At 39.8% G+C, this 27,574-nt stretch overlaps 1 protein-coding gene across 49 annotated transcripts in view; it reads right to left on the bottom strand.

Annotated features, from left to right (window-relative positions):
- Nucleotides 1-27,574, bottom strand: part of CACNA1C (calcium voltage-gated channel subunit alpha1 C) — a 459,731-nt gene that overhangs the window by 413,788 nt on the left and 18,369 nt on the right. Inside the window, exon 1 of one of the 49 annotated variants that reach the window (XM_085568464.1) lies at nt 2,144-3,909. The exons of 46 other annotated variants lie outside the window; for them this stretch is intronic. In XM_085568464.1, the coding sequence (XP_085424590.1) occupies nt 2,144-2,192 (49 nt within the window). In that variant the 5' untranslated portion in view covers nt 2,193-3,909. Of the gene's footprint in view, nt 1-17; nt 2,118-2,143; nt 3,910-27,574 lie in introns of those variants that run through there. 2 more of the 49 variants (XM_085568476.1, XM_085568477.1) reach the window with 2 other exon arrangements.

Raw genomic sequence — 27,574 nt, 5'->3', positions numbered from 1 at the left:
TTTATTTATTTATTTACCTTAAGTAAGCCTTGTTGGAGCAGCTCCCCTGCTGCCCAGGTAGCTGAGTGTGAGCTCAGGTGGGCTGACATCAGACCTATGCTGGCAGCAGCTGCTAGCAGAGGCCTGCTCACATCAGTCACATTTCAAGAATAGACATCAAAATTTGTCTTGCACCACCAAGAACCTGGAACATTCACCTTTCTGCCAGCAACTGTGCAGGATGCAAGAGCAAGGACTGATCTAAATCAGTCTTGCATGTCAGAAGCAAGGAGCAGACCAGGATCCCAGACGTAGCTTCACCTTCTACCCCTCTTCTATCACTACCTTGCAATCTGTGGCTGCTTTAATGGCTCCATTCCACCTTGTGATTGGTTTGCTCCCATCTCCTCACCACCAGGTTTTCTTGACTACTGATCAATTTAACCTTTCAGGTGCTGTTTGCATAAAATAGGAATAGATTGTAAATAAATGGCCACCTGAGCACTACCAGGGAACATAACTCTCTTCCACCTGGCTGATTTTCTGTTTGCTTTAGAAGTTGCTCTTTCACCTGGGAGTAATGACAATCCGCATCAAGAGACAGATGCAAAACTGTTCCTCCAATTATATAATCACTGCAGCTGATAAGGAGGGAGCTGGATTTAGGTTGCCATAGCGTTGGCATATTGCTATGGAGGCTGAGCTCTTCATCCACTTTATCAGCGCTGGACCAGGAAGAGCAGCCCAATTATGCCTGCCGAATGCATGTGCTGCAGACTCGCTCCCACTTGGAAGAAGCACTCTGGATCAGGGGCTGCTTCCTTTCCCCTCCCACCTCATTTCGGTGGAGTGCTTAGGGGTGGGGGTGCTGGGTGGTTTTATTCTTTTTAATCTGCATTCAGTCGGAAGGAGGGTGGTGTTATCTCTAAAGCCCACTGCCCTTCCACCATTGAGGGCTGCCACGGCGCTGCTGCCCCTCCCCAGCTGCACCTCCAGCCGCCCCTCCGAGGCGCTCGGGGCTACCTGGGGGCTCCGCGGGGCTACCTGGGGGCTCCGCGGGGCGCGCTCGCCCCCGGAGCAGGTGTTGGATGCCGGCGGGCGGGGGCACGTTTGTCACAGGGAACTTGTCGCCGGCCGAGGAGGGGAGGGGCTGCCCTGAGGACCATGAGGGGGCGATGAGGGAGAAGTTGGCCTGAGGGTTCTGCTGTGGGGAGAGAGACACACACCGCTCCCGGAGGAGCGCTGCTCTTCCCTCGTCGAGGGGAGGAAATGGCTCTGCCTGCTCCGCAACACCGACGTGTGTGTGTGCAGCCAGGGCGGGAGGGGAGGGGAGGGGGTGACACCATGCAGGTAAACGGGATAAAAATAACTTCAGGAACGGCAGATCGGGGTTGGGCGGGGGCGGGGAAGGTTTCTGGAGTTTGGACAAACAAAGTTTTACTACAGGGAATAGCGGGGGACATTTGCTAATGCCGAGGAGCAACAGCACGGGTTGGTATCCATGATGCAGGCGATCCTGCGAGGAGCTCGGCGAGAAATGACTGCCCCACGTAAAACCCAGCTTTCCTTTTAATACAGACACCCCCGGTGTCCCTCGTTCTCTCAGCATGAGCGCATGTATGGTGCACATGTGTGTAAACAGATAATTCTCCCTTCCCCTCCCCTTTCGTGCGAGAGATTGGGAATAGCGTAAGGGAAGGGAAGGGCTCCTCTCCCGGTGCCTTAGGAAGCCGTACCCAGATGGAGCTTAGAGGGACCGGGAGGAGGTTAATTGGGAAAGATCCCCTAATTCCGGCGGCCCTGCGAGTTAATTCTCGTTTGACACGGGGGAGCGGCTGCTCCGCGGCTCCCCCGAGCCCCCGGGCCCGGCGCGCAGCCCCCTCACCGGCCGCCCCTCCTCGCCCCTTCGCCTGAGAAGGCGACGACGGCGACTTTAAAGCAACTTTTCTTTGCCCGGGCTTTCCTAAGAAAAGCCGTTCTGAGAGGGGCTGCGGGGGTCTCCCCGGAGCACGCCCGGCCGAGGGGAGCTACGCGCTCCGAATGGAAGCCGGTGTCAAAGGCTGTCCTCTGCCTGTGGCGGCGACTGAGCTGAGCCGGGAGATAAGGGACAAAGGGCAGGGGAGGGAACGGTTGCTAGGTCCTCGGAGGTAAATCTCAGGCTTACCTTGATGGTTTTCTTCTGGAATGTACATCCTCTTGTTTTCATTGACCATTTAAAACGAGTCCAGAATAATCCCTCCGAAAATCGGCTTGGTAAAATTCAAGGAAGAATGGAGCTGCAGAATTTCCCCTTTTATTATTACCTGATTCCCATTATTGCATCAAACACCAAAAACTGATCCTTTCCACTACTGCCTCCTTTAGTGAAATTGCAATGCATCCTCAGTACATCCGGGCCCCTTCCAAGAATTTAGCACAGCACCTCTGGCTGTTAAACCATAAAAAAGAACAGGAAGGGGGGAAACGAGAGGAGGGGTGGGGGGGAAGGAAAAAAAGGCAAAAGCATCCAGGACAAACCTCTGAGGGTTAAATGTCTTTTTAAAATCCACCAACTACAAGATTAACAACAGGAGGAAGAGGGGAAAAAAAGGGGGAGATGTTCAAACGCTGCTGCTCCTCCTCTTCAAAGCCATTCTGAGCGCGTTGTGTTGGCAGGGAGCTGTTTCTGCAGAGGAAGAGAGCACAGTCCCAGCCCCTTACTCCCTCCCCTCCCTCAGCGCTCGCTCCCCGCTCTCTCCCTCTCGCCGACAGACAGACACACTGAACGCTTCCAGATGTTCCAGCTGCGGCGGCTGCACGCAGCTCCCCGCGCACGGCGTTGGGAGACGCCGGACTTGATCTGAAAGTTTAACACGCTGCCTGCCTCCACTGCGCCTGCTGAAGCCTCGCCACAGACATGACGTCAAGGAGGCGAGCTGGAGCCGGCTGCTGCCTGGGGGAGCGGGGGACACGGAGGGGAGCGGCGGGGCCGGGCCGGGCCGCGGCGGGGCCGGACCGGGCAGCGGCACGGCACCGCGCACCGGCCCCGCTCCGACCCGCTGCCTCACCAGCGTGGGCTCTGCCCTGCGGTTCCGCTACGGAATGCGAGTGTGAGCCGCATTTCAAGGAGCACGAAGCCGCCCGCGCGGTGTGCGAGCGCCCAGCGAGGCGGCGGAGCGGGCTGCGGCTCTGTGCGAGCCCCCGCGGCAGGCAGCGGAAGGGAGAGGTACCCAGCGGTGAGCTGCACAGACGAGAGGATGCACAGATGTTTAAACAGATTAATCAAGCTAGGATTTGCAAAATCCTCGGTGGAAACGCCGAAGTGCTCCGCTGGTATCCCACCACTTGCCTTAATTATGCCTGTCATTTGGCCCTCTATAATTGAAGCCTCCGCAGAGAGCAGAAACGACTCCTTTAAAATGAAATGCGAACTGAATGCAGTACATGTTAAACCTATCTGGACTCTCCGAGCTGCCATGTTAAACAAGAGATGCAGAGTCCTAAAACACCCCTCAGAATCACTGCAGAAGCTGCCACAACCCAAAGAACTGAACCACTCTGACATGCACGGAGGTGAACGCCTGGAATACCCTGTCCTAGGAGCAGACCCAGGGCTACAGATTCTCACCATAACCGAGTATCCACCTAACAACACATGCATGCAATACTATTTGTGGAGCTTAAAACACCATGGCTATTTCCTTTCAAGTGGTTTTCCATTTTACATAGGGAAAAAAAAGCGTATTTATAATACCCCTTTAAAAGAAATACTGTTGACCAAACTTAGTATCTTCTCTACAGATGCCTTTCAGTATCAAATATCCATCTCCTCATGAAGCTTTCACCCCTCCACTTTAATTGAGCTCTTTCAGCTGGAGCTCAAAATATTATAGAAAGCACCACCAGCTAACAGATTCATAGAAAGAAACAACAAAAAAAACCAAACAAACAAAAAAAAAAAAAAAAAAAAAAAAAAAAAAAAAAGAAACCCCACCACACAACACATCAATTTGGAACTACAAGAAAAACTAGAATAGATGTAAAGCACTTACCAAAAACTTGATGCAGCCAAATCACTTGTCCTAAATAAAGGTCATTGTTGTTTCTAATAACCACCGATCATCACAACTTCTGCATTAGATGCTATTCAAAGGGTAATTAACCAACACCATATTGCCATTGACAGCATGTAGAGGCACAGCTTTATTTCTGACTCAGGAGGAAGAGTTCCTCTGAGCAATTAAAATACTCTGTCCTCTCTTGCCTAGTTTTTCTCTAATAATGTCACATGCACTTACCCATTTCATTTGCCAGATCAGGCAAGATCTTAACTAGAGGTAGAATGGCAATATATTGGCTTTCATTTCTAGTTCAAGTTTCCTTTTTTTCAAAAAGTCATCCTCCCTTCACCATTATAAAAAGGACTGAACAGAAGATACTTCACTGCCTACATTTGTTGTGTAAATGTACATTTTGTTTTTCTCTTGTGACCGCAAATCCTTGCCATTTTGAGTTGTGCTAACTCCAGTTTTTCCATCCATGAGTCAACTGAGCCTTGCATGATTCACCCGTGCATGGACAAGGTATCTTGGGAAGTAAATGCGTACTGATCACCCCTGCCCAGAAATCAAACACTGCTGGAGCACCCGTAAATGTTTCTTTTGCCTTTCTGGGGTCACATCCTCAGCTAGCTGAAGAATAATGTACAGTATTATTTAAGCAGTTAAAATCCACATAGCCCTGCTTTATGCCAGCTTACATATGTATGCAGGCACATACACAAGCTGTCTCTGACACCTACAAATCTTTTCCTCTGTTCTTTATCCCTCTCTCTCTGCCAAGCTCCCACAGTAGGACACAAGTCGGGCCAATAACCAAAAATCAAATACCGGAGAAAAATAGAACAAGAAACAACACTATTAGCTGGCATTAATTTCTCCAGCATAAATAAAATTCTACTATAACTTGAGGTTTCCTTACTCAGCAATTCTAATAAAATAATTTCCTATACAGAGACGTGGAAGGAAACTGATTGTAGGATTAAGATGGAAAGATCCTGCTAATGAATCACGTGGCATAAGTGAACACCACACCTTCCCCTAAAGTTTTTGCATTGTCCAAACACACAAAGAAGATGTAGTCAATGAAAACAAGATTGTTAAAGAGGTGGTAAAGTAAGGTAAAGCTGCTTGTAAGAGTTTTACTTAATGTGATTGCTGAAATGTACATTTAATAGGGATTCCATCAGGTAAGAACTTGAGGTATTAACCTTCATAGAAACTAAGAAAATTAGCCTTCTTCAGAGTTCAATCCCCACAGACACACCCAAAGAGGAACATACAAGTGAGAGATAAGCTTTAAAGAAAATTATGAAATAAATATTATTTCAACACAAAACCGATTCAAAAATTCTTAGTCCCTGCCTGATACGGCAGCCAGCAGATTTGGAGGTGAGATGGAGAATGGACAATCAGACACAAGGGTATCTCACAGTGGCCTGCTTGTGGACTTTCTTTAAGAACATGATGATAGACTGGACAAATGATCTCATGTATATTCAGCCTTAGGCCTCTCTAAGGTGAAGATACAAATTTTCTATCCCATACAGTGGTACAAGTAGAAAAATTGTTCTCCTGTTGCTCTGAGAACAATAGTGATGAGGGCCATATAAAGCACCAAGTCAGAGATTCTTGAAAAAACTGCTATTTAAAGTTGTAAAGTGTCAAAAAATGACTTGCAGGGTACATACTGTGAACATGCAAGTCCATTCTTCGTGTCAGGAATGTTTTGTTCTGTGTACAATATAGCAGCCCTTCCCTGATGTCCAGCCTTATAAAGAGTACACTGGGCACAACAACTTCTTCCAAATCCAGAAGAGAACCTGCATTCATCTTCAGAACAGGAAACACCTGAGTAGGTTGTGCAGGAGAACATTTCCCTGCTTCCAAAAGGAGGAGTTACTGTCATGCTGTATGGAACAAATGGGGCTGGAAAGCAATGAGATTAAGGCAGATCAGAGTGTGCAAGAAACTCTGCACTGAACTATTTTTATAATGTATTATTTGTAAGGCTCTTTTAAGCAGTCTCAGTACTCCTAAAATGATGTCGGGTTTCCACTGGGCCTACTGCATAGCCTGTCTAATTGTAGTAGATTATGCTCACACTATTTTGGCAGTAATGCCTTCTACTCTAAAAGAAAAGGGTAAATTATTCAAAAGTGGAAAATAAATGCATTTTATCCCAGAAATGGTACTAATGTTCACAATACAAATGCAATTCCTTCCAGGGCCAGCTCAGAGAAACGGTGCCAGAGCCCTGCATTACTTTGCCGAAAGGTATTTTTTCCCCACAGATTTTAGGTTTTGCACCTCTGCCAACAGAGAAGGCTGCTCATAAGAATTTGCACTGTCTTGCACTGAAGACTATGGGATATTATTTTAAATAAATGACCATTCCAGTCTAAAGCAAGAGTCTGAGAAATCCTGGGCACACTAAAGAATCACTGTGCATGAACAACATGATACTCCTAACAACTCCTGTAATTTCTGACAAGACTGCATTGTTGGGCCACACACAGTAAATACCAGTATTGGGTATTTGCTGGTATTGCATGACTACAATGTAAATTTTTTAAAATGAAATGTCGATGATAACAAATTTTTCTCATATTTCAGGACAGCTGTGTTAAGAATTGTTCTCCCAGTTATTTTTGATTCTTTTGAACTATGCATCATCTAAAACTGCATCATTCTCCACACTTCTTATTTGTTAATGAAAAAAAATTACCTTTTTGAACCTATGAATACAGATTTATAAAAATGTTCCTTATTTTACTTTTGTTGGTTGCTTAATTTTAATTGAAATGAAAGAAATTGATAATCCTATCTAAAGCTATTCAAAGTGTAGTCAGGAAACTGCAGACATTTCAAAATTATCAGCTAGCTAGAACACAAGAGACTTTCTCAAGATGAAAAAAGTCTGGTATGGATGGGAAGCAGAAGACTGATGATCAAAATTTCTAGGTGATTTCATTCCTTAAAATCTGGAACAGTTACATGCACCCAGGAAATTTTGAAATTTTATACAGTGAAAAAGATTGATTTTCAAAGTCAAGTTGGGAAATTTAGATGTATTTTTTACGTTCAAATTAAAAGAAGTGGTTACTTGACCTTGAAATTTCAGTTATTAGCTTTTATATTTGCATTTAAATGTTTTCAAGCAACTAAGAAATTAGAAGGGAAATGATAAGATTATCAAGGTAGTTGTATGGCCCACTAAAGCATATTAAGGCCTAGTATTGGTAAATGACAGAAAATGTTAGATCTGAGGGAAAAAAAAAAAAGAAAGAATTAAATAATTAACTGCTGGGTAGGAAAGGAGCTAGTTAGGAGAATAAATGGTAATTAGACACGGAAGAGAAGGAAGTAGATGAAATTGATGGCCTTCAAGTAGCTTTTGGTTTTCTAGGTTGCAAAAGGCTCTAGAGAGTAACCTAGGTGTCCAAAAGTGTGATTTTATTCAAATCTCACTGGCTATCCTGGCTGTCAGCTGTGATCTGTGACTCAATGGGTGGTGGCAGAAGTGCTTTTTTAAATTCCAGCTGTAGAAATGGAAGCAGTCACCATTTATCCCTGTAAACAGGGGATTGATGTCTGATTACTGTGCATCAGTGCACAAATCCATGCAGAACTTTAAGATGTAACAGCAAACAACTGCTTCAACACTCTAAAAACAAAATAGGCATTTGTCCCAAGTTAAAACATAAATGCAGCTGTGCTTATCAGACTTGAAAAGAACTTTTACCAGTTTTCATTATGCCATCATCATCATACCTAGCCAGGAGGAAGGTTTAACACCTTTGCAGAATTTAAATACAAAAGTATTGTCTGGAAAAATTTGGTGTCTCTGCCATAACAGTTTAAGGGAAAGACCCAAACTTAACAAAAATGTTGCACTGCTTCTATTTAAAATAAGAAATAGTTGAGTCTATCTAGATTGGTTAGGTACTGACACAAAGAGATTTAAATTCAGCATTGTTTCATTAGCTTCTGCCAATTAAAAAAAAAAAAAAAAAAAAAGAGAGAAAAAAGAAGAGAGAAAAGCAAAAAAGCAAAATTGTTGCGGTTAATACCAGTCTAAAATCATCAGTTAAACAAGACATGGGCTTATAATGTCTACAAGGAGATTTACAATGAAAAACAAATTTTTCATCCAATCAGCCTACATTGTTGAAAATAATCATGCAAACTCTTGAGTGTATCTTAGATACTTGCCACAGCTTACACAACAAAAAATTGAGCGCTTACTACCGTTTTAATCTTCCATCATAGTTCTAGAAAATACTCAAGAATATGGAGTTTGTAGCTTGTTCTTAACTAAGAACCAAACAGAATTTTGGATTTAGGGCAAGCACAAAAAGACTATTTTGGACGGGAGGGATTCTTCAAAGAATAAATGTTTGCAAGTTGCTGAGGAAGACCTGACAGTGACTAGAATTACATGATGCTGACATTTGGAAACCTCAGTGGACCTAATTAGCAAACAATGAAAACTACACAAAGTGAAAATAAGAAGGCAATGCAGAAAAACACATTTAGCTAGGAAAACCAATTCCAAGTATAAAATTCATAAACTGAGTTCAAAAGAGAGAAAAAATTTGATGTTAGGGTGGGCTGTAAGACCAAATTCTTTCCTCGTCTTTAGGAATTTAAAGATTCAAAACTTTTAAATATGCTTTGTCAACACAGAAAATTATTGACAAACTCAAGGAAGCTAGCAATTTGGAGTTCTGACAGATTTTGGAGGATTTGCAATAATCACTAATGAGATAAAATAGTCTAAAAATACATCATCTTACGGATCAGCTGCAAGGAAGATGATTAGATTAATTTGTTAAAATACTCCATTACCATGATGTTGGCCTGATATACAATGTCAACATTTCATCTTCAACGATGACTCTTTCTATACTGAAGGGCTACACTGCAGAGTAAGTGTATCTGGTTATAAAGCAATCTTTGTGGTATTCCTCTGGCTGTTTTCCCCCCAGTTATTTCTCTCCAAAATGAAGAAAAACACAATTCACCCAGCAATCAACCTCTGTTTCAACTGCAGCAACTTTATTTGATGTGATCTTAAAATCTGTCCCACAACTTGCAGTTCTCCTATTGGCTCCTGTTAAGATGACTGGCAATTGTGTTTAGTTGAATAGTGATTTTGTGGTCAATTCAAAAAAGGCACTAAGTTAGAAACAACTTCCATATGTAGCAATGCTTGATTGCAACCTCATTTTCCAGAGTTGTATGATTACAGACTATAGACAAATCAGAGTTATCTCAGCACCACCTAAACATTGTGTTTGATTTTTTGCAAACTGCCCTTTAAAACAAAATCAGCTCCAAAAGACTGCTCAAAAGAACTTTCTTTCTTTCAAAAAAAAAAAAAAAAAAAAAAAGTCAAAACACCAAAAGCAAATGCTACACAAACCAAAATTGAAATGGCATCATCATTAGTGTTAAAAATGTGTATTTCATTAAGGTGATATCTTGACTAATTCCTCTGCTAGGACATCTGAAAAACTCATTTAGTGGAACGTTAAAATGTTACAGGAGTTCTGGAAGTGTGAAACAAAGTGTTTAGAGGTGCTTTTTGCTGGAGAGATATTTAAGGTATCCTGAAAAGATTCCTGAATGCTGTATAAATTAAATCTGCTTCTGTTGTACAGATCTGGACTTGCACACAACAGTTATTCAAATAGCTTTAATTTAAAAATGGTCATGTGGCTGTCACTGTGAACTCCAAGGCTGCTGAAAATAATTCCAAATACTTGTAGCAATATGTGCTCTCCAAAGCTTCCTCAGCTGCAGTGGAACCTTGGTGGAACAGAAGAGAAAAATAGGTGAAGTGACAGGCAGCAAAGTCAAGAGCATTATTTGATTTGGAGGATAATACAGTAAGGTAGTAGGTTTTGAATTGACATTATGTTCATTATGTTTGCATTTCCTCAAAAAAATCTCAAGCTTTAGAAGCTGAGAAAAAAATGTTTTACTGTTATTTAAACTACCCCTCCAACACACAATCAGAACAATTTATTCATGTCTCCACTTTTAATTCTCCCATCTTTGCCTAAACATGCAGACAAGAAAAATAAAACAATAAACAACTTTAAAATCTTTACTCACTGGTTCCACATGCTCTGAAGGAATTATTTATATTTCCTTAACAGAAAAGTTTAAGAGTTCAGTTATTTTATAAGGCCATCGATGTATGCACTAGTTTATAAGAGTTGCATCTGCAGAACTTCAGGAGACCATGAATGACCAAGCTAAGCTCCTAACATACACAAGAAGAGAAGGAAGAAGTAAAGAAAGCAAGAAAGAATAGAATGAAGAGAAAGAAGAGACAGTTTTATAGCAAGAAAGAATAGAATGAAGAGAAAGAAGAGACAGTTTTATCAGAAAGTAATGAATCACCAGAAAAAAGTTTTCCAGATCAAGTTTAATATCCCCTTTGATTTAGGGGTGAGTAAGAGAGAAATAGAGAAAGACCTATTCTGCTTGAACTTCAAATAGCAATAGTTTTACATTGCTGGGAAAACAGGTAGGTTTCAGAATAGATTACATCACTGGCTAAGACTGCTTCAACTGTTATTCATAACTTATCCTTTTTTAAAGTACAATGGATTTTTTAAGTCTTCATTTAATATTTGTTTTACACAATGGGAAGAGAAACTAAATTTTTTTAAAAGAATAAACAAAAACAAATAAAATTTAAAAATAATGCAAAGCTCATGCCAATTACACATATAGCAAGCTCATGTAATTGCATCATTTAATTGACATTATCCTTCTTTCCTGTCCCCTTCTCCTCAGCTTTTTGCACTGTTTTCTTAAATCAGAAAAAAAACCCAGGAGTTGTAAAGGACTGAGGTCTTGATCCTGATAAAATATAATGATACTTTTCATAGGTAATCTTTCATATTGGTAAAAACTGAATGAATGCCTGAACCAATGTTGCACAAGAACCAAACTGTAAAGAGAACAGGAGAAGCTCCACTTCCTACTTTGCTCCCCGATTGCTTTTTCAGATGTCCTCTATGTCTCATTTATCTGTGTTTCCATTAGACAGCGTGAATTTTGTGACTTCAGAAAAAGACTGGATGAGCGAAAGCAAGATGAACATTTCAGACCTGGCTCCTTAACAACTAAATCCCTGAAGTAGTCTCTATCCAGTTCCTCAGTTTCTTCTTCTAGACTTCCGGACCAAAACAAAGCCATGCTCTTTACAAACAGGTGCGAGTGCTCATAAAATAAAACACAGCACGATCCAACTTGACATGAGGACTTTTTTTCACACTGTGAGCTGTCAGACACTGGACCATGTTTCTTTAGTCTGAAGGGTTCTTCTCTTACATCAAAGGAACACAAAAGTCTTAAAATCTTACTCAGTTCCCTCTGTATCATTGCAATGCCAAAGGCTTGATCATTTTGTTACTTAACTGAGTAACTATTGGCCATCTTTCCTCTTCAGTCACAAAGAGGACTGACTGTCCTCTATAGTCAGAAAAGGTCTGACTTTTACAATTATTGTGTCATCTGCTGCCATCTCCTGAAGAAGCACAGCTTGAACTTTGGAGAAAGGCAGGGAAATGGAGATATCTACATTATGAGCCTTCTACTGTTCAGTGCTGCCTGTCAGTTCCAAAGGAAAAGCGTAGTCTGAAAGTTCCTGGCTGGTAGATTCTGAGAATGTAGAAAATAATAATAAGGGACCTTTACATCCCTCTGATTCAATTTCTCTCCCATTCAAATCCGTGGTGTTTGTGGCAATTGCTACCACAGACAACAGGGGCTGCTGGTTCCACTGCAGCTCAGGGAAGGAACTCTATCAGCATGAGCACAACAGCAGAGCAGAGAAAATACACAGAACACTGGCTGCACAAAGAGCACCTCATTTAATAAGGTGTGTCTCTGCTGTTCTAACATGAGCAGGCATACACTTGTGCCCAAGGGATGGACTGACAGATTTCACATTTTGAATATCTGTATTTAGCTCTACACTACTGTACTGCTGTTTTTGCAGCCCAGCGGATGTCTACAAGCAAAAGACATCAATTAGTTGAAGAAGAAAGAAACTAGGGAGGAAATTCTGACAGAAGAAGAATTCTATGGAGAGGGGGAAAAAAGCAAAAAAACAAGAAAGAAAAATGCACAATAAAACTTAAACAAACCCTGCTTGGCCCAGTGACCCAAAGACATGCTAGTAAGATGATCCTGCCCACAGCCTGAAATGACTCCATATCTATACTTACATAAATCTTCCTTTTTGTGCTGGTGTATCAGCTTCAGTTTACCAGAAATAGAACTACAAAAATAGATCTATAACCATATATAAACATTTTTTTTCTCCATGCTCCTCCAGTTTTTAAAAATCATTTTAAAATCATACAGCTATTTTTAAACAAGATTTTTGCAGCTTAACTGGCCTAGCATATCAAAACAATGTAGTCATCAAGAGAGTTACAAAGATAGAGGAACAAGCACACTATGAAAGAATGGCAAATGGTATTATTGTCAAAATGGAAGTGAGGTGGTGGTCAAGTCCAATAATTCATTGAAAGCTACATCATGCCTGAACTTTCACACATGAAGAACACAAGGTTTAAATGTCTTAATTAATTTTTAAAATATTCTACTGACGAATAACAAGCAGAACCCACAGATGCTCCCCAGTGCAGGGGAAATCCACATGCTTTCCTGGGGAGCTAAACATATGTATTTGCTAAGATCAAAACTGTTTCTAGAGAAGCTGTTGAATCTGACAAGATTTCACACAAGAATTATACCAATGTAGGTCAATTGCCTTTACCAAAGTACTCCCAACTTACATTATTACAAATGAGATCACGATGCTATTTAGTTGTCAATGGAAGTAAAATCTAACCCATAAAGATGCATCTGCACTTGAGTATTCAGCAGAATGGAAGTGATGAATCACACTCTTGCCCTAAGAGTGACACAAAGGAGCAATCAGCTTGAGCTGATGTTCTGGCACCAGTTAAGAACACACTCGTGACTCCCTGTGTTCTAAGTTCCTCAGTCCTTGAGATGAAGCTCCCATAGTTTGCAGCAGCATAAAATACACTCACTAATGATATTCAGAGTGCCTCACATCCAAAAGAAATCTTCAGAGCGCACAAAAAGTGTTTAAAAATAATTTTACTAGCCACAATTGACATTTGAGTTAAAGCTTCATTTTGAATTAATACTGCACCATACTTTGAAATCAGAATTGAAAAATGCCATTTGGAATGATTTACTATTGTAAGAACTTGGTCAGAATATGAATATGAAAAGGTTCAGTGAGATGTAGAATGACCATAAATTGTTGAGCTACCAGTTGTATGTTACAATTACATAGGTTGTACAGCAGGCAGCACAGTGAAACCCAAACCATAGCTTTGGTTAGCTCAGTTCTTCTTCCAGGAGAATAATGGAATCTGCTGACCAGCTTTACTACATCTGCTGTTATCCTAATTTCTCCTTGAAGTCCCATTGGATTAGTAACTACAACTGATCAACTGAATTTGCAAGAGCTCAATTGCAGGTACTATGGCAAGTAGGACAACTAAAAGCTGGGCTACACTGGAGTGAAGGACCAAATTGCTATGTTTATATAGAATTTTAACATTTTAAAGCATTGCAAAATATTGACTAATTAATTTTTAAAGTATCCATGAAGACAGAAAACAAGATCTTGTTCTTTATGCTTAAATTCAAACTGACAATCACAGGGATCTTGGAAACTTTGTAGCAAAATTATACTTGTGGAGGCAAGATGCAAGGTGTTTTCAAATACAGCAGGATATCAGGTTAATCCTGTGCTGGGAAATTAAAAGGTGAGTAGGTGGCTGCCTTGCAGTATTCCTGGATGTTAACATTCTCCTCTCTGTCCATAATTACCTTTGAGAAGAAAAGTAGCTTCAACTCTGTAGCTTAAAAAGAGTTGTGTGTTTTTTTAAAGAAAATTTAAGCTCCACACCAGCTTCCACCTACTTTTTGTCTTTCTTCGTATACTCAGTGCTCTGGCATAGAAAAAATATTCTCTTCTTAATAGGTCAAACAAGACACTTCAAAGTGTTAGGCCTTTCAAATACAAAATGAATGGTAGACCATGGGGGTCAAGCATAAGGGGTAAAAGGTAAATCACAATTGGACTCCCAATTAATTTTCTGCTTCATGACAGCCATGAGTAAGGAAAGCTACACAACTAGGCCCATCCTTTCCAAGCTGGTGGAGCCAGATAATGTGATGTGATGGAGTTAGTTTGAACCTTCTCTTGACTAATCAAGAGTGCTGCTTCACTCTGGTTTGGGGAAGAGGGCTGCAAAACCAAGATCTGTCATTCTAAGGAAAGATGAAGAAGGAATTTCTCCCTGTTCAGACAGGATTTGGTTTTTATAGTCAGCAGCCGAAGTTTTAGGCAGACTTTTATCTTCAAATTTTTATTTAACAAATTTGTTGCAGTATTGTGAATACCTGTCTTCAAAATGCAATTCATATTTGTGTTTTTGTTTGGAGTTGTGGATCATTGCTCTACGGGCACTTCTCTTCCCCCTAAACTGTGCTCTTAGATAATATTTGAAAAGTCAAAGAGTAACTCACAAGTAATTTCTTTTACTCCCTGACACAATTTAGCACTTTACAAAGAATGTGCAAGAGTTCCTTTCATTGAGCTGAAGAAACTCCTCAGTATGTTACACTCTTTTCCTGCGCTTCAGAAGAGAAATTTAGGATATTCTTTACTCTTCCAATCCCATCAGTGCAGGATTTCTTAAATAAGGAATCATTTCCAAACAACACAAATTTGGATACAATCTTGATATTGGAGCATTAACAATTACTACCACCTTCAAATCACTTGGGCCACATCCTACAGGATTTACATTCATTCTGGTAAAATGTTAATCAACCTAAATAGTGACCTTAGATCAATAAGAACTTAATGATTTCACAGACTGTTGCTTTTCATTTTTAATAAAGATGGATTTTCAAGTGCATATAAGTTTCGCTCACAGGCAATCAAGGTAACTTTTGATCCTAAATAATCCAGTTTTTAATTGCAATCTACTTCTAGTACACACTTCCATCTTAATATATTCTACTTTTTTGGTGATGGAATCCCCATCTATCTTCCCTTAGCAAGCAAAATTATTTTTCTAATACCACTTGCTTTGTTTTAATTTGAGGGATCTCATCTCTATGGCTTGTGTTCTGATATTTGGTATATTCTCTTCTTTAATAAACAGTAATTCAACTTTGTATTCTTTGCATTCTATAACTATAAAGAATACAGAAATTTTTAAAAATAGTTTTCTTTATAATATTTTGTAACACAAAAGCCACTCCAAAACCTAGACTGCAAGAAAATATTTTCAGATAAATTACATTATCCAATTTCATGCAATTTCTATTAACAATATGAACTAAAATCTGGTTTGGCTTTTCATACTGAAGTGATACATCTGATCTTTTCAGGCACAAATGCTATTTTTAAATTTAAAAACTGCTTCTATAAATAGTCATCTTTAAACACCCATAATTCAGTTTCTCTTTTTTTTTTTTTTTTACATCTAGAATTGCAGCAGGGCCTTGGAGAGGTTAAACAACTACAAAAAACCCCTAACATCCACTTAATGACTGCTAGTAGTATTCCCCCATGTTCAAAGCAGACTGTCCATAATTCAGAGGACAAGAGAAGGTCACTAACAAACATCACTGAACTGTGTCTGCTTTTGCAAGTTCCACATAAAAATAGTGCATCCCTGGGAACACAAAACAGACATAATAGACTGGTTCACATCAGAACACACACTAACACAAGAAGCTAATCATCTTTTGATTGCAAGAGGCTCTAGCTCAATTATTTTGCAACACTAGCAGCAGGCTCCTTTGTGTAGGGTTAAAAGAAAGGAAAAAAAGTTGCTTAGTGGCTTTAAGCAACCAGAACTAATGCCAGGATCAAATTAAGCTCTTTGTGGACATAACTTAAAAGGCTGCATTTGGCCTGCTACCATCTACACATTTGGCAGAGCTAGACCCAAAAAACTACAGTGTACATCATGAAGACATCGCCAGCTGAATTATCCTCTCCCACCAGAAAACACACATGCAGCAGGGTGGGAATGAAGCTGTTTTCCACCACTTTATTTCTTCTGAATGCAAAAAGTGATCCCAGGAGGGATCAAGGTACCACTTACCTGCAGCTGTGTGTACCACAGAATATCCAAAAAAGCAAAAGCACACTGCACTGCCCTCTCTACATATCCTCCCTTCAGCCCTGAGCAGGGAATACACTCACCAAGTGACCTGAGCCATGGGCTCCCCACTAAAGTGCAGGGTAAAACCACATGGCCACCATGAACTCAATGGGTAAAATGTCTGACGCTGTTGAGGCAGGATGGGAATGAATAGACTTTGTTCAGAAAGCTGAGAGTATAACTCTGATTTATTTCACAATACATCGCTCTTTTATGCAGAGCTTCATGCAGACCAACTCCATTGGTCCTGAGGTGAAAACATTTCAGACTATTGGTGTGCAGTGAATGACATACAGTAGCAAAACCTAACTATAAACAATGTGAATAACAAGAGAGATAAAGAACTTACTTACATTCTTTCTCGCACTTTCTCAGGCTTCTGCCTGGTTAGAAATTTTACGTTTTCTCTTTGACTGAATCTGAGACCTACAAATGTCAGCCTGGCAGAGGTCAACACGTAGAACTTACTAGAAGTGGTACATAAAGAAAATGCTCCTGAATAATTTACTCCCATAATAACAAAATATCTAGGAAAAGAGTTCTGTCATCCTGAATACCTGATTGACAATGACTACTGAATCCTCAGAGAAAGATTAATGCCCTCTGAAATACTCAAAACCTTTGTTATTGGACACTTGCTGTCATTGAGTTCCAAAAGATAAGCCAGAGTACACCTTAAAACACACTATATTTAATAAGAAATTTACCAGCTGTCCCAACTTCCCAACCCACCCCACCCTTCTCCCCTGCTCAAAAAAGAAGAAAAAAACATGCAACATATTTTATTTTTGTTTCTTCCATACTTTATACTGTTTAAGGTAATGATTCATAACATCTTCTGCATATTTTCCTGGTTTTTCATTCATATCCCTCCTTAGCTTTCTGGGTTCAGATCAGATTTAACATCCCAGAAAGAGAGAAAGACAATTTCTTCAGTTCCTTTGGTTTCAAGATACACCGTGATTAAGCCAAACTGTCACATCCTCCACCCTTTACTTCCCAGCCACTACACATGTGGGACTCAGATTCAGTCAAAGAGAGAAACGAGAGTTTCTAGCCAGGCAGAAGTCTGGGAAAGAGCTGAAGAAGAATATAAATAATTCTTTATCTCTCTTGTTTTTCACATGGTTTATAGTTAAGTTCTATCACTGTGTGTCAAGCACTTTGCACCAATAACGTAAGTTGTTTTCACTTCAGAACCAATAGAGTTGGTCCTCACAAAGCTCTGTATAAAAGAGCAATGTATTTTGAATAAATCGGAGTTTTACTCTCAACAACCTTCTGGTCAGAGTCTTCTCATTCTCGTCCTGCCTCAACAGTGACATACACAGAGTTAGTAAGGATGTTTGTACTGACATCTTCCCTTCTTTTCCTTCCTATGGCACCATGGAAGCTGGTGTGCTCCCAGTTAAGGGTGGGAAGATTAGATTTGTAAGTGCAAAGCAATTTATCATTGAAGCTTACAGAAAAAGGAACACACACTTGACATGTCCTTGCTAAATTCTACATGAGGGAAACGACATCACTTACATACAGCACAGTCAATATTTTGACTGGCAAACTTGCTAAATACTGGAAATATTTCTGAAATAATAATTCTCATTATTTTTTTACCTGCAGAAAATTGTCCATACATGATATATTAGGTATCTTCAGAAATATTTCATTTAAATGGGCAAATTTGTGAATGTAAAGAGGGTAATAACCTCACCAAGCTACATAAGATAGACTACTGGCCAGTGCATTAGAAGCAGAAGGTAAAAATGATAGTAAATTCAGAATGACACTGGTCATTGCAACAAGAATCCAAAGCAAAATATAAACAAACTGTATCAGTATGGATTAAAAAAAAATATTTCTAAAAGCTACAGGCCAACAGATAACACACTCTAAAAATTTTCCTCTTGAAAAATTTTTTCCTGCATGTCCATTTAACTTAAAGTCAACAGACTCTCTTTAAAGCATGGGCACCAAGAGAATCCTCTATTAGAAACCATCCTTAATTATTTCCAAGTTAATCTTTGCCTTGAGAAGCAGTTTTCTAGACCAGATATCACAGGTTTTGCCCTAGCCAGACCAGAATGATGGAAGTAAGTATCTAAACTACTTGATTCACTTACCAGACACCTGGGCAGAACATGCCCAGGCATTACCTGGGAATATGGAGGGTAAAAATATATATAAATTATTGCCACTAAGCAAGTTTTTTGTGACTGCACAAACAGTAAGAGACCTAAAAGTTACTGAAGTCACAGGGCCATACTGACCTCCGGCATCCTAAACAAAAATGGAACTACTAAACAAAAAGAATTCCCTAAATCTGCAGTTTCAAAGGTTACCAGGAAGGACTTGGTAAATTATTTCATCTCTAACCTCAAACATGTGTTGCTTCTTCACTCACTCACACTGACCAAATGCAGTCTTCCCCACCCTATTTTTATTTAAAAATAAGATGAATATAGTATTTCTGCCCCTCACTGAGGTATTTGTGAAGTTGTTTGAGACCTTGTAATGAAAGAACTGAAAAGCCACATGAACTACAGTATTACTAAATGGTACCCTGTCATTTGATTTTCATTTAAAAATAACCCCTCTTTAGCACAACATAAGTACAAGGCAACACTACTACAAGATATTCTTTCCAGTTTTCGATAACAAAGCTTTAACTGTTTGGATTGAAATTTCCCAGGGTGGAGGTTGAATTTATTCTGCAAGTTTCTGGAGAAAAAAAAAAAAAAAACATTTTTAAAAGAAATGCTTTATCCTACAATATTCAAAATTTCACACACTAGAAATTCCCAATGAAAACAGGTAATAAATGCTTCAGAGCCAGGACTTGCAATCTGACAAGCAACGTTGCCCAGATTTCAAGGCCTTCTGTCATGTACATGATTTGAATCTTGTTGAGTTAAAGTTCCATAAAAGAATTGTGACTTCCATATGCTCAGTATGGAAAAAGAACAAGCTATAGGGCCAGAACCACTCCAGAACACAAGAGACACTGAACCTAAAACTAACTGGGACTTCACCCCTGGATCTCTAACGCTCTCCAGCAGGTGTAGTCTCTGTTTCCTCCTCAGGGCTGACATAAGACTATGATCACCTACACTTATTAACAGTTTCTCCTGTTTTCCAAATGGTAAAATAAGGAATATGAATTGAAATGTTTCAGCTGTTCTAATAAACTGTGCAGTAAAACCATTTTGTGGATTCAAATTTGGGGGTGGCTGAAAGTGTGTCTTTCATGAGGTCCATACCAAGAAAGTGATATCCAAAAGACTGTGTGAATGATACAAGAATTAAGCCTCTATGGGTAACGCCATCACTCTGTTTCCATGAAATTATATTTACATTATGTTCAAATACTGCTTCCAGACAGAACCCTGGAATACTTTACTTCTGTGATATTGATTTCTCTTCCCTACTTTTGCAACTAAAAGACTGTGTAAAGAGGTTGGATTTATACTGAAACCCCTTCCCCTGGAAAAAAGGCATATCTCTGCAATGAACCACTCTGGTATCACTGTAACTCCCAGCAGGAGTCTGAGTCTTTGCTGATGAGCAATAGAAAAAAAGCAAGCTGGACATAGTTTTGCAAACTATGATGCGATGGCATGGCCATTTGGAGACAGTCACCCTGTCATTTGGTACTCCAAATCAAGCTGGAATCCTTCTTCATAAGCAAGAACTTGTTGATGGTTCCATGAAGGTTACTAAGAAAAACTAATTCTCCATCAGAGTGGGACAAAGGCTGTTCTTGCACTTACTTCTCTAATAAAATGCCTTGATGCCAAATTCAAAAAAAGTTGAAAAAAAGTTAGGAATTTGGGCCTTGGAAGACAGAACTCTACTTTTGCAATCATCCTCAAACTGTGATTTTTCAGCTGCAAATTATCAGCCGTTCTTCTGGGACACTAAATACCTCAACGAGCCCAGACTTTCAATGACCTAATTATTCTGTCTTATTTTTCAGTAATCTGTTGTTTTCCTTGTCCTTTGGTAGGATAAGGAAATGTCCTACTTTTTGACAGTGTCCTCATGAATGCTGTATCCTCAAAAAGGGGAGGGGAAAAAAACCCAACCATGTGGAGAACTTCCAGTCATGAACCTGTGCCTACTGATGGTGCACAGTAAGAGCACAGAGAATTCTCTTCCCATTTTATAACCTGTTGCACTTTCATGTTTGTAATATTACAAGGAGTATTTTTTTAATTAAAAGGTTTTTTTATGAAGCTTTATATCAGTTGAAACATGCAATAACTTGTACTATATCACATCCCTATTTAATATCTGAGGATGTAACATATAGGTGTCTAGCTGACTCATTTTCCCATATGACAGCTTTCTGCTGCCCTGGACAGTCATAAACTTCTGTTTTCAAATCATACAAGACATTTCCTCCCCTCATTTGCTTTCCTTTGCTTTGTTTAGAATGATTCACTGAAACAAAATTATTATTTTCATAAGGCATTCATTTTTTTATCATACAAGACATGAAAAAATGCATTAAATTCAAATATATGCATAAGAATTGGATGTGATCTGAAAACCCTTTTCTAATCTAATTTAACAAAGGTTACTAACTGCTCTGTACATGTGTATGCGGACATTCAAAAATCCTAACAGTGTGCTGGGCCTGCATTCCAAAAAGCCATCTTGGTGCCTCCTTCTAATCCCTTTCCCTGGAATAATGCTCTCTGATAACACAGCTCAGAAGTCCATGTATCAGAGACTGGGCAGCAATTGACTCTCAACGGTACAGTCAGTTCACTTCCCCAGAACAAACAGAAATACCTGCTCCTATTAGCCTTTTTACTCTCCTGAGAATCTTTATGTAATGTTGCATTAGTAGCCTTTACTAAATTAGAAAACCAGAAGGGAAGATAAATCAATATGAATGTACGTTTGCTGATATTGATTTTTCCTTTCATAGTCAGCATGGGAATATTGTGGCTCCTATTAATACTAGGAGTGGAAGAGCTTTAAACGGTCTGTTTGGATAATTACCCAGTAGTTTGAGAAACTTATTCAAACTTCTTTAGTTTGTAATTTTGAACTAGACACTTCATAAAATCAATTCCTTCTCATGAATAATAATGTTAATATGTTGATGACTATTTCTTGATGTGGATTATCAAAAAGATGACTAGGAGAGGCAGTCAGCCTGGTATTCATAAAACAAGGATGAGTGGCTAGAAGATGTGAAGGTCAAGGGCAACAAGGCTGCAGCAAACACAGCATTCTGCAGTTCAACATCCTGGAAAAAACTGAGCAAGAAAAATATTGGAGTCACAACTTTGGAATTTAGACTGTATTTCAGATTGTTTAGGAATGGGCTGTGGGGGGTCCCACAGAACATTGCCCTGCAGGGCTAAGTGACCCAGGACATGTGGCTGGTCCTCATGGACCCTCTTTTGAGTGCACAGGAATAGGCCAGTCTGCCAGGCAGGAGGGAAGCCAGAGTGGCAGGAAGCCAGCACAGATGAACAGGGAACTCCCATCCTCAATCAAGAACATGAAGATGGAAGGCCAGTGCCAAAGCTCAAACGTAGCTGGAAAAATTGAGATATTAAAGGGCAGAAGGGCTTCTATAAGTACATTGGCAGCAAAGGGAAGGCTGGGAAGGATATGGCCCCACTGCTCAGTCTGGCGGGAAAAGCAGTGAAAAAGGACATGGATAAGGCTCAGGTCCTCAATGATTGGTTTACCTTACATTTTTTTCTGGTTTTTACTTTTGGTTTTGGTGATGGGAGGGGTTGTTTGGGGTTTTTGGGGGGAAGGGGTTTAGTTCCTGGTAAGGTTTGCCTTTGGGCCGTCAGAGTCCCCAAGCCTCAGGTCAGTCTCTGGGGAGTGGTGCACATAAGCTGGTGGGACATACCCAGATCCCTGGAACAACACGAGCTGCATTTGAAGGTGTGGAGAAAGGTGGCCAATGTCACTGTAAAATTGTCCTCTCATTTTTGAAAGGCTGTGACTGTCAGGGGAGGCTTTTGATGAACAGCAAGACAAACACCATAGCCATCTCCAAGAAGGAGGAGCCAGGGAGCTCCTCCTGTAGGGCAGTCAACCTAACTTCAGAAAGATCATGGAGTAAATTATCTTAGAAGCCATATCCAAGCACACAAAGGATAAAAAGCTTGCAATTACCAAAAGCACAGAATGCCACACACACCTGACTATTCTATGGCAGGATCACTGGCTCTGTGGACAAGGGGAGGATAGGTGGGTGATATTTACTTTGATTCTAGCAAGGCCTCTGACAGTTTCCCATACAACTTCATAGCTCAGTTGCAGAGGTGTAGATTAGATATGGAAGAAAGATTAAAATTTCCCTGGACTGCCACAAATCACAAATGCCAAACCCTGCAACTGGGATGGAATAATCCCATGCATCAGTAGAGGCTGGGAAGCAGCTTTGCAAAAGAGAGCCAGGTGTCCTGGTAGACATAAAGCTAAACACCAGCAAGTAGCATGCCTTGGCTGTGAAGGAGGCCAACCACATCCTGGACCCATTCACCAAAAATGTTGCCAGCAGGTCACAGGGGAGTCATTCTGAGAGCCCATGAATGGAATGCCCCATCTAGTTTTTTGGCTGCTCAGTACAAGACACTGCAATAAGCACAAGTCCAGAGACTCTAAGAGAATTTTAGGGGGCTGAGGCATGCACTGAATGAGCACAGGCTGACAGAACTGGGCTTGCTAAGCTTGAAGAAGAGGTGACTAAGATAGACCTTTTTGCTGTCTTCAGGTGTTCAAGAAGAGGGCACTGAGCAGTTGGTGCCTGTCACTTATCAGAGGTATGTAGCAAAAGGATGACAGGCAGCAGACAAGTCATAAAGGAGGAAATTCCAATTAGACAATTTTTTTTTTTTTTTTTTTATTATGAAGGTAATAAAACACTGGAATAGGTTGCCCAGAAATGCTGTGGAATCGCCATTCCCATTGCTACTACTTTAGTTTAAGTCAAAGATCTGTAAATAAACACTTTTACAGAAAAAGCAAATTTGGGATCTTTTTCTTGTTACTATAGCAGTTGAAGTACAGGATTTTCATTCACAGAACAAAGATCACATTCCTCAGTACCACAGGACAGCTCAGAATCAATGCAGCTACAAAACTAATGTGGTTATCATTCTCTCCTAGTATAGCAAGATGGATTTGTCATGTGAAAGGAAAAACCCATAAGTCAGGCAATCTTATTCACTTACAATGAATGAAAATGGAGTAATCACTGATAGAGTTAATGCAGATAAGAGGAAATCAAACTTCAGAAAAGCTTTACATCATTTCATTGCTTGAAATTTTTAGTGATAAGTAAAATGACTTTGTCTCTTATTTTGGTCCTGTGGTTTTTTTTGTATACAATCACACATACATATACTACCTAAAGCTCAGACAAAACAGCTTGGTTTATATAATTTTTGAAAACTCCCTCTATATCCTAAACCACATTTCAAACCACTGTCTCTATGGACATACTTTTATGATAAGTATGACTTTTAGGATAAAATGGAACTGCTATTTGTCAGCTGGAGTTAATGATACTTAGCCATTTGAAAATGTTAGACCACATCATCTCTTGGAACTGTACAAAGGGCTTCTATGTCTTGTGGCAACTGTTGCCAAGTAGTAGGGAAAACAGAGATGCTTTCTAGCAGGCTTTATCATTTCATAAATGCTTCCTCAATCATTACAACATTTTTCTTGATGGTCAATCAACTTCTCCTACAATTGTTAAGTCTACATCTCTTTCTTGCTTGAGAGAAAATGTCTGCTGGTCTGTATCCCTCAGAAACCCCTCAGAGACAAAGAGACAGAAAATCTATGTGATGCTGTATCTACTTTCCAATTGCTCAGTGCTGCATGAGGGGAGACTCTCCACAGGTTCTGTTCTGTAATAGCAGCCACTTCCAACTAGGTCACATCACAACCAGCAATTAAAGTGACCTAAAAAATGGTCATGGCAGAAGGACAGTTCTTGGTAATGACAGCACATTATTTACCCAACCCTCAGCATTCCCTTCCATCAAAACACTCCTGGTACTCTATTTCCAGTTGCATAATCTACCTGAATTTTCCTTCCCCCAGACCCACACAAGTCTGTCCTCTCCAATTAATTTTGTTCCTAGCAGGTATCCCATTCTGGTGGCAAACCTCCTTCAGTTTTGCTTGCATACCAATCCTGCCTTCCCAATCACACCTTGTTTCACCTCAGCCCTGCCTCCTGTAGTCCATCCCAAGCTTCCTGGTCCTTCTGTCCCCTTGTGACACCAGCTGTGATTTCTGCATCCCACCTGCCCAGTCTGGATGTTGCTGTATTGCACCAACAATGACACAACACTCTCAGGAGTTTTCTTCCAATCCTCACCTCCTCTTTATGATCATGTTGAACAACACCTTCAGATTCCCCTTTCAACCTGAATCCTGCAATTCTGAGAGCACCATGAAATGCTGTTATCAGCTGACCTTTTAATAACAGAACTCCCTCAGAAGCCATGTAAAACAGCTGCAGAAGGATCTTTCCTTAATGCTGAGTAGCAAGTCAAAAGTAAATAACAAGAACCCCCAACAAAAATGAACCTGATTTAGTTTTACACAGTCTTGGTAGGTTTGCTGGTGCTTCAATGACACAGCAATTTCATTGTAGATAAGAAAGCAAGCTCAGCTCAATAATATAAGATGAATTTAGGATGATAATAAAATTAACAGATTTGGGCAAACCAGCATGTAAAGTAAGAGGGTGGAAAATAAAGAAATCCTGTCCTGTTACTCCTTATGGAAGCTTTCCTTTGAAAAATCCATGCAGTTCATGTTTCTGTCATGCGAGGTAATATGCCTGTAAATTTAATCTGACAGAAGAAGCAGCACAGCATCAGCAGAAAATGACAAAATCAGATTGTAAGAGAAGGACAGCCAAAAGCGTTCACAGCTCTCAGAATCCACCGAGAGAAACAAATTCACACAACTGTAATAAACCTAGACTCAGACACTCACTGGAGGTTTGTGGTGCTAATACCTTTAGTTTCCACTTCAAAATCTCATTCAAAACTGCTTAAATCTTGTATTGGCTGCCTGATGGAAGGTGCCTTTGCCTAAATCCAACCCTTCAAAAAACCAGGGATAGACTGCATATAGACTGCATTTATTGTTTCCAAGGGCAACACTTCAAGTGCTACCAAGTTTTATTTTCTGGTTCAGTTACACAAATTTGAACTCCTTTTTCTACACAGGCCTTTCTTCTCATTATCACAATCTCAAAGCAACAAAGCCCAAAAATGCAGGTTTTAAATAAAAATGAAATACTTTTACACTTCTGGAAGCTGTAAGTAATTGCATTTGAAACATAGAGGTAATTGTGGATCCTTATTGCAACATGCTGCATAACAAAAGGGTAAAAAAAGCCTATTTTCAGTTTGAAAGGAAGCTTACTATAAAACAAATATTTTCTTCATATTTTCTTCATATTTTCTAGTGAAATAAAGCCAGTAACAAATAAAAATGATCACTTAAGGTGTTGTGCCAAAATCATGCTATTAAAGGTTAGGTGATCTTACCTTAAAAGACACTTAAAATAGCTTTTAAGTCTAATTGTAATTACAGAAGGTGTATTTGTGAAAGCCTGCAGCAGCTCTGCCCACCTGGAGAAGCAGAGCTGAAATAGCCATTAGTAGCACAAGAATTTCCCCACAGCTATATCCATAGGCAACTATCAAAAATACAAAAGCAATGGGGGAATATTTAAGACAGAAATGTCACTTTGTTTGCTTGATTTTATTAAATTTATGGATCCTTCCTTATACTTATGGGCTCTCTGAAATTCAGTATTGTTGCAACACTCTTCATTCACTTATATCTAAAGCTATGAAATGCTGTATCAGTCTTTAACAAACACCAACATTCTTCATTTAAAAAAACAAACACGCCAACAAAACCCAAGAGGATATTTCTGCCAGTTGAGAAGGAAATAATGCAAATTCTCTTAATAAAGTAACACTGTAACAGCTAAAAGCATAAAGTTATTCAGACTTTCTGCTTCCTCAATGAGCTCAAACAAAAGCTGATGGGAATGTTCAGAACTCACAAAAAGCTATTTTGGCACCACAGGCACAGCTCCCCAGTGCTGTGGATTTCTCTGCAGCAGCAGCAGTGGGTCCGTGATGACCCCATTCCCTTCACAGGGCAAGAGCTGCTCTGCCAGGTGAGGCATAAAAATAAGGTCCTGACTTGGTGTAATTATCTAATGAAAGTTTCCATACTAGGAATTAATTAAACGGGGGCATCTTCTCTGTAACTGGCTGGAAAATACTTCTTTTAGAGCAACAGGTGTTTGATTCTGCCAAATTAAATGGTGATTACCAGGGAGATGTGATTGGAAAGACATTATGTTAGGGGAGATATAATTGCTACTGTACCTTATTAACCTATGGGAAATAGCAGGACTGCCTGATCCTCTTCAATATTTTGGTGGCTTGTCTAGCCAATCAACTGAGCAAAGAATGAAACTGATGGCTCTAAACAGTTTATGTCAGTTTATCAAGACAGCAATAAGTAATGGCTATCAATAATATCTTATTGAACTTTAGCACAGACATTTGTGGTAACAAAATCACAGAAACAAAATCCCACAAACTGGCTCCAAATGGTTGCCTTCTCAGGATAAAATCTAGTGTTAAATTTTAACTTTAATTAAAGTAGCATGGGGGTGGAAGTAAAGGAATTTGCAAAGTTAAACCTTATGAGAAATGTTACTGCAGTTAGTGAATTCTGCATGAATTAAATAAAGAAAGAGGAAAAAGCCTTTTGTAAGTTTTGACAGTATTTTTTCTTTGCTCTAGCAGGGGAATCAACAATATGTTTGGAATATTATCAGCATTAGAGAGAGACTGGAGGATGAAATCTAGAATTTTATTTAGAGATCTGACAGAATCATATTCACAAATATATAGCTACAGAAGTCAGGCAAATTTTGGTGATTAAGGCAACACAAACAGCAAAAATATTCCACACACAAAATATTCCACACACCTTCTTTATCATATTACCATTTCTGCTTATCTAAAGACAAGACAGTGAAATCATAGAGTCACTTAAAGCATTGAAAATCTAACACTGATAAAAGATTCATTGATTAAATGTACACAAGGATGATTTTTTTTATTTTCCTAAATGACACTAGAATTCAATGCAATTATATTGGTATAGACTCTCCTTTCTCCTGAAATAAGCCTTTTCCTTGTTAAATTTGTTTTTGTGGCTCAGATTATGCCCTCTGACTGAAGGTAAATCAAAAAGAATTCT

This window comes from Lonchura striata, chromosome 1A, assembly GCF_050655825.1.
Source record: "Lonchura striata isolate lonStrDom1 chromosome 1A, ASM5065582v1, whole genome shotgun sequence".
NCBI lineage: Eukaryota > Metazoa > Chordata > Aves > Passeriformes > Estrildidae > Lonchura > Lonchura striata.
The sequence above is the reverse complement of the archived record's forward strand: the minus strand, read 5'-3'. Positions and strand labels throughout refer to the sequence as shown.